This window comes from Electrophorus electricus, chromosome 11, assembly GCF_041902795.1.
Source record: "Electrophorus electricus isolate QZ-2024a chromosome 11, ASM4190279v1, whole genome shotgun sequence".
In the NCBI taxonomy this organism is placed as follows: domain Eukaryota; kingdom Metazoa; phylum Chordata; class Actinopteri; order Gymnotiformes; family Gymnotidae; genus Electrophorus; species Electrophorus electricus.
The window spans coordinates 514,929-529,571 of NC_137507.1; the positions used below are offsets into that span (position 1 = coordinate 514,929).

Here is a 14,643-nt window from a genome sequence, read left to right on the forward strand (position 1 = left end):
GATAGGGGTGAACCGAAAGGGCACGAGCCGGCCGCTAGGTGGCGACACTCTGACGTCACGAAGAAGACGACGAGGCGCGTGCGGGAGTGAGGTCTTCAAGTTGGTGACAGAAACGGAAAATGAATAAAGTGTGTAACGTTACACAACAATCAAAACCTCCTTCGGGGAGTGTGTTGGCGTTTCTTTAGATGCGCGGCCTCCTCGGCAGCTCCGCTGAGCGGTTTATTCCGGTGGTTTAATAACGTTATGGGTCGCTAATTAGCTAAGGAGCTAACTGGGCATTTTCGTGAGTACAAACTTTACAGCGTTTCAGACCGAGCGGCTTCTTAGTCATGCGGCAAGCTGCTAAAAACTCACATTCTCACTAATTTAAATTCATTTGGCCGAATGGACCGAAGCCCCTGAGGGAACATGAGTCTCGCGCTGAATGAGCTGCTAATCTGCTGCCGCGGGATTGAGCACGAGCGGGCAACAGAAAGGAAGGTGTGCAGTTTTGGCTCCTGCGTTTGTACTAAATAGTATGATAACTGATATGTGGTAGTTCAGTTTTGAAGCCACAATATAACTTTATCATTTAAAACAGAGTGTTGTTATAAAAATAGCACTTTGCAACAATGCCTCAAAACGTTCGAGAAGAATAAGCGATTGTTTGCTGCTGTATCTCAGAAGGAGGTCGAGCGCCTCAAGAGGCTAATTAGAGACCCTGAGACCGCGAGGGAGCTTGACCGCGCCTCCTCGTGCAGGGCTCCCCGCCAGCTCACGTGGGATGCCGTGTTCAGGTCAGTAGTAATGCCACTGGACAGGTGTTATTGATAATATTGAAGATCTGTTGCTGTATCGGTAATGGTCTCACTGCAGGTTCTTGAGGAAGTACCTTCAGAAGGAGACCGAACTCCTGCAGGCAGGTAGAGCCAACGTGTCGGCATCCACGCACACCAGCCGGCAGAAGAAAGCGCAGGATCTCAGCAGCCTGGTCAAATACTTCATCAGATGTGCCAATAAACGTGAGACATGTTCAGATGCTCACTCAGAGGTTGGAGGAGAATCCTCACAGACACATGTCTGTTCAGACCGTTGCTTTACCCCCCCCCCCCCAAAAAAAAACACAAAAACCCCCAAAACAACAAATGAACAAATATAAAGTCCATGATGTGTACATTGAGAGGGCTTTTGAGAGCATGTCTGCGGTGTGCTGTGATGCAGGTGGCCCGAAGCTGAAGTGTGCTGATCTTCTGTCCCACGTGGAGGATGTCCTGAGAAGCTCCTTCACCTGCGCTGCCTACGGCGAGGACTGTAGTAGCACCCTGCTGAAAGATGTCCTCTCTGTCCACAAGTACTGGAGTGAGATCACCAGTCAGCAGTGGGAGAGTGAGTACTCTTCTATGCCTGCAAGATGTGTATTGAAAAGGTGCTGCTAGAGTGAAATGTTGCCTAAGGGATTAGATTTCTAAAACATTGTATTGATTTACAAATTTATGCAACTACAGGTTATTTTTCCAAGCGAATGAACTTCCTTTAGCGCATGTTTACCACAGCCTCTCTCGTGAGCTTTGTGTCCTGATTATGCTGTTTGTCTAGGTCTGTTGGATGTGTACTGTGGCCTCTTTAACAAGGCCTCTAGGTCTATCAACCGTGTCCTTCTCAGCCGGATTATTCACGCCGTGGTTCAGGGATGTTGTCGCCAGACTGACGGCCTGTCTCACACACTCTTCACTTTTTTCTGCAGAGCTCTAAGTAACACCAGGTAAAAGCAGCATGTGTGTAAGTATACAGCACTGTTCTGGGGCATCACCAACACCACTACTAGAAAACCACCATCTTTTTGTCCTAATTGAACACCTTTCTCAACTCTTCAAAAGCTCTTGATTAAAAAATAGTTTTGAAAGTGTGTCACTTTAGGATTGGCGCAGAACTCTGAAGGGCGAAGCCCCAGGTGGAGGTTGGATGTGTAAGACCCATCGCTTGACCAGGACTGTGTGGCTTTGCCGTAGGGTGGAGAAGCAGCTGGCTGTGGTGCAGCACCTCATCTCCGCCCTGAACGTGTTCCTGCGCTCTGTGGCCACCAACTCCCGTAGACGAGTGTGTCGACTGGGGGAAGAACTGCTCCCCTCCATCCTATATGTGTGGAGTCAGATGAGGCCCAACTCCACCCTCAAACAGGAGATGGTGGAGTTCTTCAACCTGCAGGTCTGTGTGCATCATCCGAAAGGAGCCAGGACACCAGAGACAGGTGATGAAACTACTGAACATTTAGACCTGTTAGCCAGGACACCAGACACACCAGAGACAGGTCGTGATGAGACTACTGAATGTTACTGGGATGGGTTTGGGTGACGTGTGTTCAGCAGTGAGTGTTCAGTGGTGTGTTCAGCAGTGTGGCTGTTGGTGCAGGGGCCCTGGCAGAAGACTGGGGGAAATGGCACAGTCACCTCTACAGCCTGTACGATGAGCTGGTGGCTGAGATCTCCCACATCAGCAGCCGAGGTAAATACGCCACTGGTTCGCGCCACATCGCTGCCAGAGAGAACCTCATCATGCTGACGGCAGACGTCTGCCACCAGGTGAGTGCCACTCTCACTCCATTCAGCTTTAGTCCCCGTCATCTCTGGTTTCCATGGGGATTAAGCAGTGCCTTTTTCCTCTGCGTGCGTGTACACGTGGACATGTCCAGCTGTTCTGTCAGGACCTACGGGTGGAGGTTCAAGATACACATTCAGGCAGCCCGCAAGGTCGCAAGAGACGGAGGGTGGAGCTCGGCTGGGACGTGCTCAGGGACCGCCTACAGCCCCAACTCAGTGACTTTGACATGATCCCATGGTAATGTGATTCCACGTAGAACAGCACATGGCTCTGGAATGACTGTGTCTTCAGTCTTCAGGTTTAGCTGTATTCTGGAGCCCCTGCTCTGAGATCTGTCCATCACAGGCGTGTTGTGTGTCTGCAGGCTACAGGTCACAGCTGCCCTGATCTCCAAGTACCCTGACATGCTTGCTGCCCACGAGCTACCCCCTCTGCTCTCGCTACTGTACCAGCTCCTGGGTGAACAGCGTTGCCATGGCGAGAGGGGCCCCTATGTATTGCGCTGCCTGAGACAGGTGGCGCTATGTCAGGTTGCTTGCTCAGGAAAGTCCCAGGCTGGGTTGGTGGAGCTGGGCCGGCTGTGGGGACGGGTGTGGGTGCTGGCTCTGCGGGGTGTCAGCTCAGCCCAGACCGAGGCTCTGTGCCTGGAGCTGCTCGCCACCATGGTGCAGGGCTCCCTGGTCCCCATGGATAGAGAGTTCTGGAAGCTCTTCTCTGGTGCTGTCTGTAAACCATCCATGTGAGTTCTTTGGTAAATTACAAACCGTGTGCATGTGGAGGTTTTGGAGGTCATCCAGGCAGGTACACTGTTGTTGTGTGTTGGATGTGCCCGAGTTCACTGGTGTCCTCTCTTGCTTGCCATAGTGCTTCTGCCCTCTGCCTGGCCCAGGCCATGTGCAGGAGCTCCCTCCCCCAAGCCGTCTACAGCAGGGAGCCGTGCTCCTCCTCGCCCTCTGTGCTGGGGGAGGCTGACGGGCCCGCCGGCCTGAGGGAGGGCATCATTGACTGGTTCCTAACCAAGGAACAGAGTGATGACATGGATGACAGCACCAGACATCACCCCGTCATCTCCAGGTCTGCTCACTTCACCCACACCCTGTCTGCTTTATTATTGTTTGTTTGTCTTATTCATTTGAGTTGTTTTATCTGGACATTTTGTATTTTGTTATTGTCAGAATTCTGAATATCGCAAGGTTGTGTATGCTAGTCATTAGCCTCAATGTTGATGCTCGTGCTGATGTGGTCATCTCAGAAATGCCCCGCCCGCCCCAGACCTGCTGCGTCTGGACCCATGTTCTCCTGTGTGAACACGAGTGTCAGGGCTTGTTTTGAAGCTGCATTAATGACACTCTTATAACCCTCTTTTTTTTTTTTCTTCTTCTTCTTTTAAGTGATTTTCCTCTGAATCTCGTTCCGAGAATTCTCGTGGCGTTGATGCTGAAGGACTCTGTGAGTGGATTGCTGTACCTGAAAGGCTCGGTCCAGCTGCAGCCGTGAGTGTGTGTTCACTACAACAACGTCAGGTTCTTCATATAGACTTTGGTGTTCAGTGTGATTCAACTCACAAATATGTTAATTTGCTTTCATTAACTAGTTCAAGTTCAAGTTTGGTTTATTCGTCACATACATAGTCATACACAGTATAACTCGCAGTGAAATGGTGGAGAGTGCTCTGTCCAAACTGAGGAAAAGAAAACAGGGGTGCATAGAGAAATATAGATATTCTATATATTTCACATATATAGATGCAAAGAGAAATATATATATTCTATGTATGTACAAAATATATTAACAATGTATGTACAATATATGTATATTATGATTATATACACAATGTATATGGTTGTTTATATGTACACAATCTACAGAATGTACAGATCCATTTCGTATAATAACATATCTACAGTTGTTGTGTTACAAGGTAATTGAATATATATATATATATATATATATATATATATATATATATATATATATATATATATATATATTTTATATACACACACACACACACAGAGTTATGTTACATGGTGGTGGTGGTGGTCCCCACAGTTTATCAGGTTCCCTGATTCAGGGCCCGAATGGCCTGTGGGAAGAAGCTCCTCTTCAGCCTCTCTGTCAGAGAGAAGAGTCTATTGTTGGGATGGGTGGGGTCCTTCACAATCCTCCTGGCCTTGGTCTGGCACCGCTTGTAGTAGATGGTTTGCAGGTCAGGAAGTTCCGTGTGAGTGATGCGCTCTGCTGAATGCACTACCCTTTGGAGTGCTTGTCTGTCCTGCTTGGTGCTATTCCCAAACCAGACTGTGATGTTCCCCGTGAGGATGCTCTCGATAGTGCAGGTGTACTACTGGACCTTATGGGAACACAATTAAATGTTTGAGTGTTTAAGTTTAAGATGCTATAAGATGATCTTGCGCACATTATGTGATGAGGTACGGCTTGACAGTTAGCTAACCAAGACCGGACTTCCTGTGCTGAACACTGACTAGATGTGTCTGCTTCTTCCTTCAGCTTCCACTGCGCTGATCAGCCTGTCCTGGACCCCAGCGGTGTCCTGACAGAAGTCCAGGCCTTGTATCTGCAGTTCAGCTTCGATGACACGGTCTCCGGATCATCTGCTGCGGAAGACAGGAGCGACGCATGCTGGGAGAAGCCCCAGCTCACGGTCATCGGCCCCCTGAGGAGGCGCCTGGAACAGGGTCTCCAGGATGTGGCCAGCCACCTCCTCAACTCCCCTCCTGGCGTGAGTGGAGGGGAATGTTATTTCTCTGAGGAAGAATTCAGCAGAAGTGAATGTGCAGTAATTAGAATAGTCACTCGGTGTGTGCAGGCTGGGTTGAGTGTCTGTGCAGTCCAGCCTGTATGTGGGACATAGTCTGAGCTGGTGTGTGCCGGTGTGGAGGTGACTCCCACAGTGGGGCGCTGGGTCTGATTTGTGGTGGTTCTGATCTGTTCTGGTTCACACAGAGCGTCAGCCCTACACACATGCTACGCGGCTTGACACTGCTAACCGGGGTCCTGGGAGCCTTCGTCACCGTCAGACTCCTCACGGAGGAAGACGCCTGCCAGAATCCTCTCTTTCAGAAAGCGAAGGTAAGACGCCACACAGGCTGTGATGTCACCTGACTACTGGATGGTCTCCTGTCAGAGCGTTGTGGAGCTGAACGCTCGCTGTGTTGCTGGCAGGCTTTGGCGCAGGACTTCAGTGACTACGTGTCCTCGTGCAGGACCAGGCTGTTAGAGACCCACGTCCTCTCCCTGCTCAAATCTGTGATGCTGCACTGTTCACAGCACGTCAGCCTGGAGGAGAAGGTCCGTTCCTTTATTACCAACCCAGCTCTTCTGCTTGCACGTTGACGTATTAGTCCTGCTGATGTGGTGCCTTTGTCTCTTGCAGGACAGCGTGTCTACCGTGTCTCGAGGTTTGCTCATGAAAGCATTTCCTGCTAGGCTGCTAAATGAGCTGTCAGATATGTGTAAAGTCATGGTGAGTCTAACTGCTGTTGTATGAGATTAGTGGACGTGTATCACTGCGGTACTGACTACTGTCCTCCCAGCTGAGCAGCTCTGGTAAGGGGGATGGCGAGGTGGGTGAGGACCAGCCTGAGGAGGACACACAGCTCACCAGGACCCACGTGGACAACCAACCGGAGGAGGTTGATCTGTTTGATGATGGAGACGGAGCCCATCCCAGCTCCAGCGGAACACAGAAGTCTAACGCGGAAGATTCCCAGCATGCCCTGAGTAAACAAACATAGAAACAAACAGGAAAGTCGCTCCTCTCCCGAGGCTGGTCTGAGCTGGTGGGAGCATGCTGTCGTGTGTGTGTGTGTGTGTGTGTAGGAGCTCAGAGTCCTCTGTCTGAGGACCATCTGGACGAGCAGGACCTGGCCTTCCTGTCCGTGCTGCGTTTCCTGTCCCTGTGTGTGTGTGTGGATCAGGACCGAGGTCTCGCCTTCAGAGTGTTGGATGTGCGCCGCCGCGTCCTGAAGCTGCTGGACCTGCTGGATGGCACCAAGCCCCTGCACCTCCACATGGTGTGTGTGGGTGTGTGTGTCTCATACCGTGTGATGCTGTTTGAGAAATCAGAGAGCAGAACAAAGCTGTATGTTTGTACCACTGTGGTGCTTCTTTTAGAGAAGTGTGATTTTGTCTGATCTCTGCTCGTGTGCAGTACCTCATCCTGCTGAAGGAGCTTCCTGCAGAGGAGGCGTGTCTCACGGCAGAAGAGTACTGTGTCCTCCTCAGGCCTCTGGCGTAAGCGCAGCACAGACTCCACATCTGAGCAGATACTCACACATTCAGGAATATTTGTGCACTGCCAAATTCACAATGTGTGTTAAGGTCATGTGAGGTCATATAAGGTGACTCTTACCATCCTCACTTTGATTGGCTGCTTGAGCTTCTGTTTTGCTGAGTTGTAAGGTTTCAGGTGGAGGTTACATATAAATAATTCATGGTTACAAAATGTTATTTGAATCAGTTTTTGCATAGAAGTATTTTTTTGAGGCTCCTTTAAGGAATTTTAAAAAAATTAAGTGTAGTGTTTCTGTTGAACTAGGGTCAGAGTTTCTGTTCTCTACTCCCATATGTTAAAGAACAACAAACCCAGTGTTGCCATGTTAATTTCAGAGCCTATAAACAGGTTTAGGGTTACGGTACAGCAGGCCATGGGCTGATGGATAAAGTCTTGCCTGTCTTCCACAGGGACGCGTGTTCTCTGTATCGCCAGGACCAGGAGGTGTGTGCCTCCATCTTGATGGCCCTCCTACCCTGTATACACTCCCTGGGCCGACAACAGCGCCCCCCTGAGGGGAGCGAGGAGATGGACAATGTGAAGGGCATGCTTCTCAAAGTGGTCTCAGGTTTCTGGTATGTGACACTCAGCAGTACTGAGTGTTTTTAAGTAACAAGTAACATTGAGTTCCGCAGGTGATCAACCATTCTGGGTGCTTTCTTAGTGATCTGTGCTGTTTTGTTTCCACAGCATCTTGGGTAAAAGTGGCCGATGTTCCTCGGCGGTAAGATCTGCCCTGGGGCACTGCTTACGTGCTTTACTGGAGGTGAGGGGCACATTGAGAGAAAGCCCTCATTCCAGACAGAGTACAGCAGCAGTTCAAATGATTGTCCTTGTTTTACCAGTTTGCTTCCATGTGTGTGTATGGGTGTGCGCGCACGTGTGTGTTTATAGGCAGACCCTTGCTGTAAGTGGGCAGTCCTGTCGCTGATGGAGGAGGAGCTTCCTGTCTGTGTGGTGCTGCCCTCACTTCTGGCCGATCCTCACCACTACGTCCGCATGCTGGCAGTCAGGACTGTGGAAAGGTGGTGTTTTACTGGGTCATGCTGGGAACGAATCAGAGAGAGGGAGCTAGACTTCCCTGTGGAGAAGTCAGAGAACGATTAATGTTCTCCACTCGCACAGCTGCACGGAACAGGAGAGAGGAATGATGGGTAATGGAGAATAAAGTGGTGTGTGTTCTCTTCAGAAGCTGTAAAACTGTGTGTGTTTCAATTCTGCAGATTGTTCTTGGAAAAGCCTGTTAAGGGTGGAGAAAAGAAGCAGCTTCTCCCGTTAAAACACCAGCAGATGGCGTTTGAGAACATCTACCTGAAAGCTCAGGAGGGGATGTCCACCCAGGTGAGACAGGTTCTCCTCAGGCTCTGCTGTCCGAAGAAGGGCGAGTGTGAAAGTCTTGACCTGTCAACCCTGCGGCATGCAGAGGGGCATGGCCCCAGAGGACCTGCCTGACGAGACGTCTAACCGGCGTGCCACGCTGCTGAAGAGCTTGTCCGTGGTGATGTGCTGCAGCCCCGTGTGTGAGAAGCAGGCCCTGTTTGCCCTCATCCAGTCCCACAAAGAGAATGCCATCGAGGAGCCCCTCTTGAAGAAGGTGCGTAGGACCGTTCACGCCAGGGAGGAGACGTGGCGGGGTTACCTCGGGGGTTCTCAGCACAAGAAGCCTGACTCTGTCTCTGCAGGTCCTGGCCGCCGTGTCCTGTGCATTGGGCTACAGGACCCCTCAGCTGTTCGTACACTCTCACCTGTACTACCTAGTGGCAGAGTGGCTGGCCCAGAAGCAGACGGACCCCGGCTACACACTCCAGGCCTTCCCTCACTCCCTGCTGGGCTGCAGCGGTCTGGAGGACTTCTACAGGTGCAGAACTTGCACAGGGCGACGGCGTCCGCGCTCGGTTAAAAACCTTCTCCGCTTCCTGACGCTGTTGCTTGAAATGCTGTAGCTTGTGGTTAGTTTATTAAACATAGCCAGGGGCCTTGTGCTTGCTTCAGAGCCTCGTCACGGTTTTCTTCTCTGGATCAGGTCTTCGTATCGTGTGCTGATCCCACACTTGGTCTTCCTCAACGACTTTGAGGAGGTGAAGTCCATCGGCACACACCTGGGCCGGGACTGGAGACGGCTGCTGGCAGACTGCTTCCCGAGGATCATGGTGCACATACTGCCACACTTTGCCCTACCTCAGGACGACCATGCTGCAGACCGCAGGGAGCAGGCCCATCACGTGTACGACCTGCTAAAGGAAGACACCTGTCTGGGCAAACAGGTCCACACTCACGTGTCCCTCACATTTACACCCAGGAAAACAATTTTTTAAAATTAAATTCCTTTCTAACCATCAGCAGCCAAGAATTGAGCTGAGACAAAGGGCGGTTTTATGGTTTTACTAGTTCTGTTCCAGGAGAGAAACCTGCAGTGACACTTGGATCAGACCTGCTAAAACCTCTTTTGGTTTTCCAGCAAATCGACAGTCTGATCTGTGGCAACCTGGCAGACATCGTGGTGGAGCTGCTGATGACCCTGTATGAAGGCGGGGCTTCTGGCCATGCTGAGGCAGCAGACCTGCCCAGCTTTACTGGGTAATCCCATCACACTCTGGGAGTTTGACCTGGTCGTGCGATCAAGTCTGACCCCGCTGTGCTCAGCAGTGTGCTGTCGTTTTTGTGCTGGTAGGGAGCTGGACCCGGCCCCTAACCCCCCCTTCTTCACGTCACATGTGATCAAGGCCACCCTGGTCTACCTCAGCAGGTGTCACAGCACCAGCCAGAGGTCTCTGGTCTCCATCCTCTCCAAGACTCCAGTAAGACTGCAGGACCTCACTGCTCCAGCACCAGCAAAGCACTGCAGAGCACTGTGCTCGCGTGTGTAGCTCTACTGCCCCTCAGGTGCGTGTAGCTGTGCTGCCCCTCATATGTGATCGTCCACTCTAGATGTCCATACAGAAGATCCTGTTCTGCCTGAGTCAGCGGGAGGGAGACACCACCAACGCGTACGAGAGACATCGCATCCTCATGATGTACCAGCTGTTTGTGAAGCTCCTCCTCCCAGAGGTTAAAGATGGACTGGGCGGTGCCTGGGCCTTTGTTCTCCGTGACGTTATCTACACCCTCATACATCACATCAACAGCAGGTACACACACTGGCAAACAACACAAGAATACATGACTTGTTTTGGACCTCAGGAACTTTTGAAATATTTGTTTATTTTCTAAGTAACAAAAGCAGTAAATATATACCAACATGGAAAATTGTTCTACATACGCTGTTGTACAGGCGGGCAGGTGGGCATGGTTGAGGTACAGGCAGGCGTGGTTGAGGTACAGACACAGAACACATAGCTTATTGTTTCCAGTCCTGTAAGAGGTAGATAGATAGATTAAAAACCTTGTGTTCCTGAGTGTTAGAAGAATTAACCATATTGAATAAAAGTGATTATTCTGTAGGTAATGTTTGTCTTATTTTTCTGAGCTGCTAGAGTCACCTTTGACCCCATCATAGATTTAAAGTGATGCCAGACCAGCTTGCTGAGGTCTGTGGTCTGTAAAACTGAGCTCAGTCTGTGGGATTTGCGTAGAAAAGTCTGGAAGGTTTTGGTGAACCTGGCCGTTATCATCCCAGGTCGCTGCTGCAGGACGAGGTCTCCGTACGCAGTCTTGCTCTTTGCTGTGACCTGCTGACCACCGTCTGCCAGACGGCAGTGCGCTTCTGTGATGACGCTCTAGAGAGCCACTTGCAGGTCATTGTTGGTACTCTTACTGCTCAGGTCAGTGAGCAGTCTGCCATATCTCAGCAGGTGAGAAACACCGTGGTTTCAGATACTGCATTCATATTGTTGAGTAATGTATTATGTGGTTGCCATGCAAACGGTTATTAGATTGTAACTTACTTAAATATTCTGAATAAAATAAGTTCCTGTTCTTTGCCTCTGTATTGGTACAGAACGTGTTACTCCTTTTAGACTAACTGGAGCAGGCTTCGTGTGAGAGCAGGATAGAAGTACTCTCTCCTCTCTCACAGGCCCTGAGGCTGCTCAAGTTCCTGGTCGTAGACAACCCAGACACTCCATACCTGCGGAGATCCGTGCCCTTCCTGGAGCCGTTCCCCGACCAGCCCGCCTTCAGTGAGCTCCGTACCGCTCAGCGTGCTCTTAAGTACTGTTCCAGAGTCTTCACGCTCAAGCAGGTACATTCATTCAGCGTTGGTACGGGGGAGACTGACTGTGAAATCAAAACTACACATAATGTTAAAAACAAAAAACACTTGCTTTATTAGTAAGAAGCCATAGTTGTTTCAGAGGTTGTTTTGACTGTGTCCTGTTTTCCCGTCTCTTTATAGGAGATTGAGCATTTCCTGTCGGTAAAGTCATGTGACTCATTACCGCTCACTCGACTGGAGGGTCTGAAGGATTTAAAGGGTCAGCTGTGTGCTCACAAAGAGCAGACCAAGCAGCTGCTCAAAGAATGCCATGGTCAGACTGTTAATCCCACTGTTATAGGCATTGAGAAGTATGTAAATACATTTTGAAATATGTAGAAAGGAAAAGCATTTTACTAACGGAAGGTATGTGTGTGTGTGTGTATATAGACCAGTGCTGAAGGGGTGTGTGTGTGTAGAGCTCTACTGAAGGTGTGTGTACACACACCTGTTCTGAAGGGTTTCTATGTTTGTGCAGCCGACCCGTCCGGCAGTGTTCTGGTCTGGATGGTCGTGAACCTCCTGCAACTATGTAAACTAGCAGCCAATCACCCCGGTGGGAGGGACATCCAGGGTGAGCACCTCCTCTGCTACCAGGGCATCCAGGGGCTCGGACACGTGTGTGTGCGTGTGCCGTTTATTCCGTGGGCTCAGACACGTGTGCCTTTGTCACAGAGGCCGTTGGGAGCTGTTTGGGAGAACTCGGGCCATTGGATCTGTCTACTATCGCACTGCATCATGGGAAAGACCAGATCTACAGCCAAGCAGCTGCTCTGTATCCAGACGCTCCTAGTCAGTGGGTCTTCATCATCCTCAGCTGCATGAACAATGCACTGACACACCACAGGTAACAGGGGTGTTCCTTTAATGGGTAATGGGGGTGTTCCTTTTACCTCAATCCAAAACACTCCCAGTCTCTGTCACTCTTCAAATCCAGACATACTGGTCTGTCTCTGTAATGGCTGTTCCACTGTAGGGCTTTGAAATTATTTATTCAGTGAGGGGCTCCTGATAAGGTTCAGTCAGACAGCAGTTCACTAGGTTGGTGAACACCCCTCTTTAACCAGGACAGTGTCTCCGTTAGTGAGCTCAGTAGCTTTCTCAGCCCAAAATGTCCTGCTGGAGATGATCTGAGTCTCTTAAATCGCATGTACGGTTTCCCTGAGGGGTGTGTGTGTTTGTGTGTGCGTGCGTTCCAGTATCACTGTGCGCCAAGCGGCTGCTGTGTGTCTGAAGGACGTTCTGGCCATTCAGTCAGGCCTGGAGTTCTGGGAGAAGCACAAGCTTCGTCAGGACCCAATGCTACTGTATCTCAGCACGTTTCGCACTACCAAGAGAAAGGCTAGTGTGTGTTCACCCATGGTGAGAGTGTGTACACAAGCAGTGTGTGTGTTCACACCTAGTCTAAACTTCAGTCAGTGGTATTGAGGCTTCACATTATAAACTGTGCCTGCCCTTTGGGTGTCCAGGATCAGTCAGCGAGGGTGAAGGCCACGGCTGGGAGCCTGGAGCAGTTGGACAGTGCTGATCTGTGGTCAGTGCAAGCTGGTGAGCAGAGAGACTGGCTGCACAATCTGTGCAGGGCTCTGCTGCAGAGTGGTGCCGTCCAGAGTGAAGCCCTGCTAACAACTGGTCCCCTGTGTGAGGTATCAGCCTGGTGGGGTGGGGTGGGGGGGGGAGTTGGGTGTTGGGTGTGTGTGCATGCGTGTGCATGAGGAGGAATATTCTGCCATGCATAAACAGCTCAGGGGTCTGTAGGCCCATTAGTGTTACATACTGTGAACATGGTGGATCCAGAAAGCTCCTGGTTGTGTGGAGATGCTCTTCTCACCAGAGACTTGGGTGCGTGTGTGGAGATCCTCTCCTCACCAGGCCGTCTGTGCAGGTGAAGACGGACTTCTGCCAGACGATTCTCCCGCTCTTCTTCCATGACGTTCTCCTGCGGGACAGCGGCGGGGCCTGGAGGAAGCTACTCTCCACTCACGTCCAGAGATTCCTCCGCGGTTACTGCGCCCGTCCTGCCACGCCCACTACCGCCGCCTTGGGTACACTTCCTTCAGAGGGGGAGGGGGGGACGAATAGCCAAGCCCAGGAAATACCAGCATGTGGAGAATAATCCCTTTTTTATGTGACTGGTATTCTGGTTATTTGTCATGTCAGTCTAAACCCTGTGTTGGAGACATTTCTGTTTTCTCTTTCGTCCATACTAGATGTGTCTGACAAGGGGTCTTGGTGACCAGCATGTATTGGGCAGAAATAATTTATCATTTACCCACTCAGGAAACCCAGTCAGGACAGATAGCTGGACTTTAAAGTGCATGTTTCCCTCTGTTACTTCACAGTAATCCAGTTAATTTTCCTCTAGAGTTTAGGGTTATGAAATCCTTGCTCTGAACACTAAAGACTTTCTCCGTAGGAGAGGCGGATGTGGGCACCCTGAACCAGCCGGATAAATGGTCTCTGCGCACCATGCTGGCCGTCATCGACTACCTGCGGGCACAGCCCCGCCCCCTGAGCCCCAGCAGGTGTGTTCTCTTTCCACCCCCTATTCGAGTCTCTCTGTTCTCTCCCTGAGTCTCTGTTCCTCTCTCTGACTCTTTCTGACTGAACTGTGCTCTGTGGCAGTTCTGAGTGTGGAACCGTGTGTGAGTCCAACTTCTGGCTGGAGCTGACCTATCTGGATGTGGCCCGAGCTGCGCAGGTCTGCTCGGGCCACTTCACCGCCCTGCTCTACTGCGAGATCTACGTGGACAACATGAGCACGGCGAGGGAGGCGACGCGCAGGTACGGCCCCGAGACACCACGCAGAGTGAGGACGCGCTGTGTGTGTGTGTGTGTGTGTGTGTGTGTGTGTGTGTGTGTGTGTGTGTTGACTCTGCACGGTGTTTCAGGGCACAGTCCAGAACATCACGACGGATCACGTTTGAGGACGGCAGTCAGAACCTATCCATGAGCAGTGTGTGCGAGAAGAGTGTTGAAGACTCAGGCATCACCCTGCAGGTGCCATGACAACACATGACATCAGGAGCATGTGCATGCAGCCCCAGTGTCCCATGTACAGGTCCTGCAGCTGTGTGAATTTTGCAGGAGATCCTCATGGAAGCGTACAGGAGCATAGGAGAACCCGACAGCTTATATGGATGTGGAGGAGGCAAACTGTTCGATCCTCTAACCAGGTGAGACCTTTACCTGGCCAAACTGATCAGTCAGTCCAGTGTCTAACTGGCCTGTTTGTTGGTCTACATTTTAGTTTCTCATCTGAAGATTTAACCAATAGTCCAACAATAATCATCTTGACCATTTAGTATAACCTAAAAAAATTTAGTATTTTTATTTTATTTGGGCATCTCAGGATCAGGACATATGAGCATGAGGCTTTGTGGGAGAAAGCGATGTCCTCATACGACCTTCACTCCACCCTCCCAGAGGTCACCCGGCAGGTTGGAATAGTGCAGGTATGATGAGACCCTAAAGGGCAGCTCAGCTGGGGTGGTGCTGACCGTGTCCACTAGCTGTCCGGAGAGCAGAGTCCCTTGCAGTCTTCAAACAGACTGAAGTCCCATCTATTCGTGGA

The 14,643-nt window shown here is 50.7% G+C and overlaps 1 protein-coding gene and 1 long non-coding RNA gene across 10 annotated transcripts in view; one reads left to right on the forward strand and one right to left on the reverse strand.

Moving 5' to 3' along the window:
- atm (ATM serine/threonine kinase) overlaps positions 1 to 14,643 on the forward strand; it is a 32,739-nt gene that overhangs the window by 232 nt on the left and 17,864 nt on the right. The window contains exons 2-42 of one of the 9 annotated variants that reach the window (XM_035528355.2): positions 6 to 483; positions 667 to 779; positions 859 to 1,004; positions 1,204 to 1,368; positions 1,579 to 1,744; positions 1,992 to 2,230; positions 2,392 to 2,561; positions 2,672 to 2,817; positions 2,945 to 3,319; positions 3,445 to 3,654; positions 3,972 to 4,073; positions 5,092 to 5,323; positions 5,548 to 5,673; positions 5,767 to 5,892; positions 5,978 to 6,067; positions 6,138 to 6,324; positions 6,424 to 6,617; positions 6,755 to 6,837; positions 7,288 to 7,452; positions 7,568 to 7,643; positions 7,772 to 7,902; positions 8,101 to 8,218; positions 8,301 to 8,471; positions 8,560 to 8,735; positions 8,901 to 9,141; positions 9,336 to 9,454; positions 9,549 to 9,675; positions 9,806 to 10,005; positions 10,494 to 10,668; positions 10,893 to 11,057; positions 11,211 to 11,343; positions 11,548 to 11,643; positions 11,745 to 11,916; positions 12,269 to 12,431; positions 12,539 to 12,715; positions 12,955 to 13,114; positions 13,486 to 13,594; positions 13,695 to 13,853; positions 13,961 to 14,069; positions 14,157 to 14,245; positions 14,422 to 14,524. In XM_035528355.2, coding sequence (XP_035384248.1) covers positions 412 to 483; positions 667 to 779; positions 859 to 1,004; positions 1,204 to 1,368; positions 1,579 to 1,744; positions 1,992 to 2,230; positions 2,392 to 2,561; positions 2,672 to 2,817; positions 2,945 to 3,319; positions 3,445 to 3,654; positions 3,972 to 4,073; positions 5,092 to 5,323; positions 5,548 to 5,673; positions 5,767 to 5,892; positions 5,978 to 6,067; positions 6,138 to 6,324; positions 6,424 to 6,617; positions 6,755 to 6,837; positions 7,288 to 7,452; positions 7,568 to 7,643; positions 7,772 to 7,902; positions 8,101 to 8,218; positions 8,301 to 8,471; positions 8,560 to 8,735; positions 8,901 to 9,141; positions 9,336 to 9,454; positions 9,549 to 9,675; positions 9,806 to 10,005; positions 10,494 to 10,668; positions 10,893 to 11,057; positions 11,211 to 11,343; positions 11,548 to 11,643; positions 11,745 to 11,916; positions 12,269 to 12,431; positions 12,539 to 12,715; positions 12,955 to 13,114; positions 13,486 to 13,594; positions 13,695 to 13,853; positions 13,961 to 14,069; positions 14,157 to 14,245; positions 14,422 to 14,524 — 6,276 coding nt within the window. In that variant the 5' untranslated portion in view covers positions 6 to 411. Of the gene's footprint in view, positions 1 to 5; positions 484 to 666; positions 780 to 858; positions 1,005 to 1,203; positions 1,369 to 1,578; positions 1,762 to 1,991; positions 2,231 to 2,371; positions 2,562 to 2,671; positions 2,818 to 2,944; positions 3,320 to 3,444; positions 3,655 to 3,971; positions 4,074 to 5,091; positions 5,324 to 5,547; positions 5,674 to 5,766; positions 5,893 to 5,977; positions 6,068 to 6,137; positions 6,325 to 6,423; positions 6,618 to 6,754; positions 6,838 to 7,287; positions 7,453 to 7,567; positions 7,644 to 7,771; positions 7,960 to 8,100; positions 8,219 to 8,300; positions 8,472 to 8,559; positions 8,736 to 8,900; positions 9,142 to 9,335; positions 9,455 to 9,548; positions 9,676 to 9,805; positions 10,006 to 10,493; positions 10,669 to 10,892; positions 11,058 to 11,210; positions 11,344 to 11,547; positions 11,644 to 11,744; positions 11,917 to 12,268; positions 12,432 to 12,538; positions 12,716 to 12,954; positions 13,115 to 13,485; positions 13,595 to 13,694; positions 13,854 to 13,960; positions 14,070 to 14,156; positions 14,246 to 14,421; positions 14,525 to 14,643 lie in introns of those variants that run through there. The other 8 variants (XM_081723982.1, XM_081723983.1, XR_014126222.1 and 5 more) reach the window with 8 other exon arrangements.
- LOC145660006 (uncharacterized) lies at positions 6,524 to 7,279 on the reverse strand. Its single transcript, XR_014126223.1, has 3 exons — positions 6,956 to 7,279; positions 6,758 to 6,861; positions 6,524 to 6,653 (listed from the first exon to the last, which is right to left on the reverse strand). It is a non-coding gene; the product is annotated as an uncharacterized LOC145660006 (long non-coding RNA).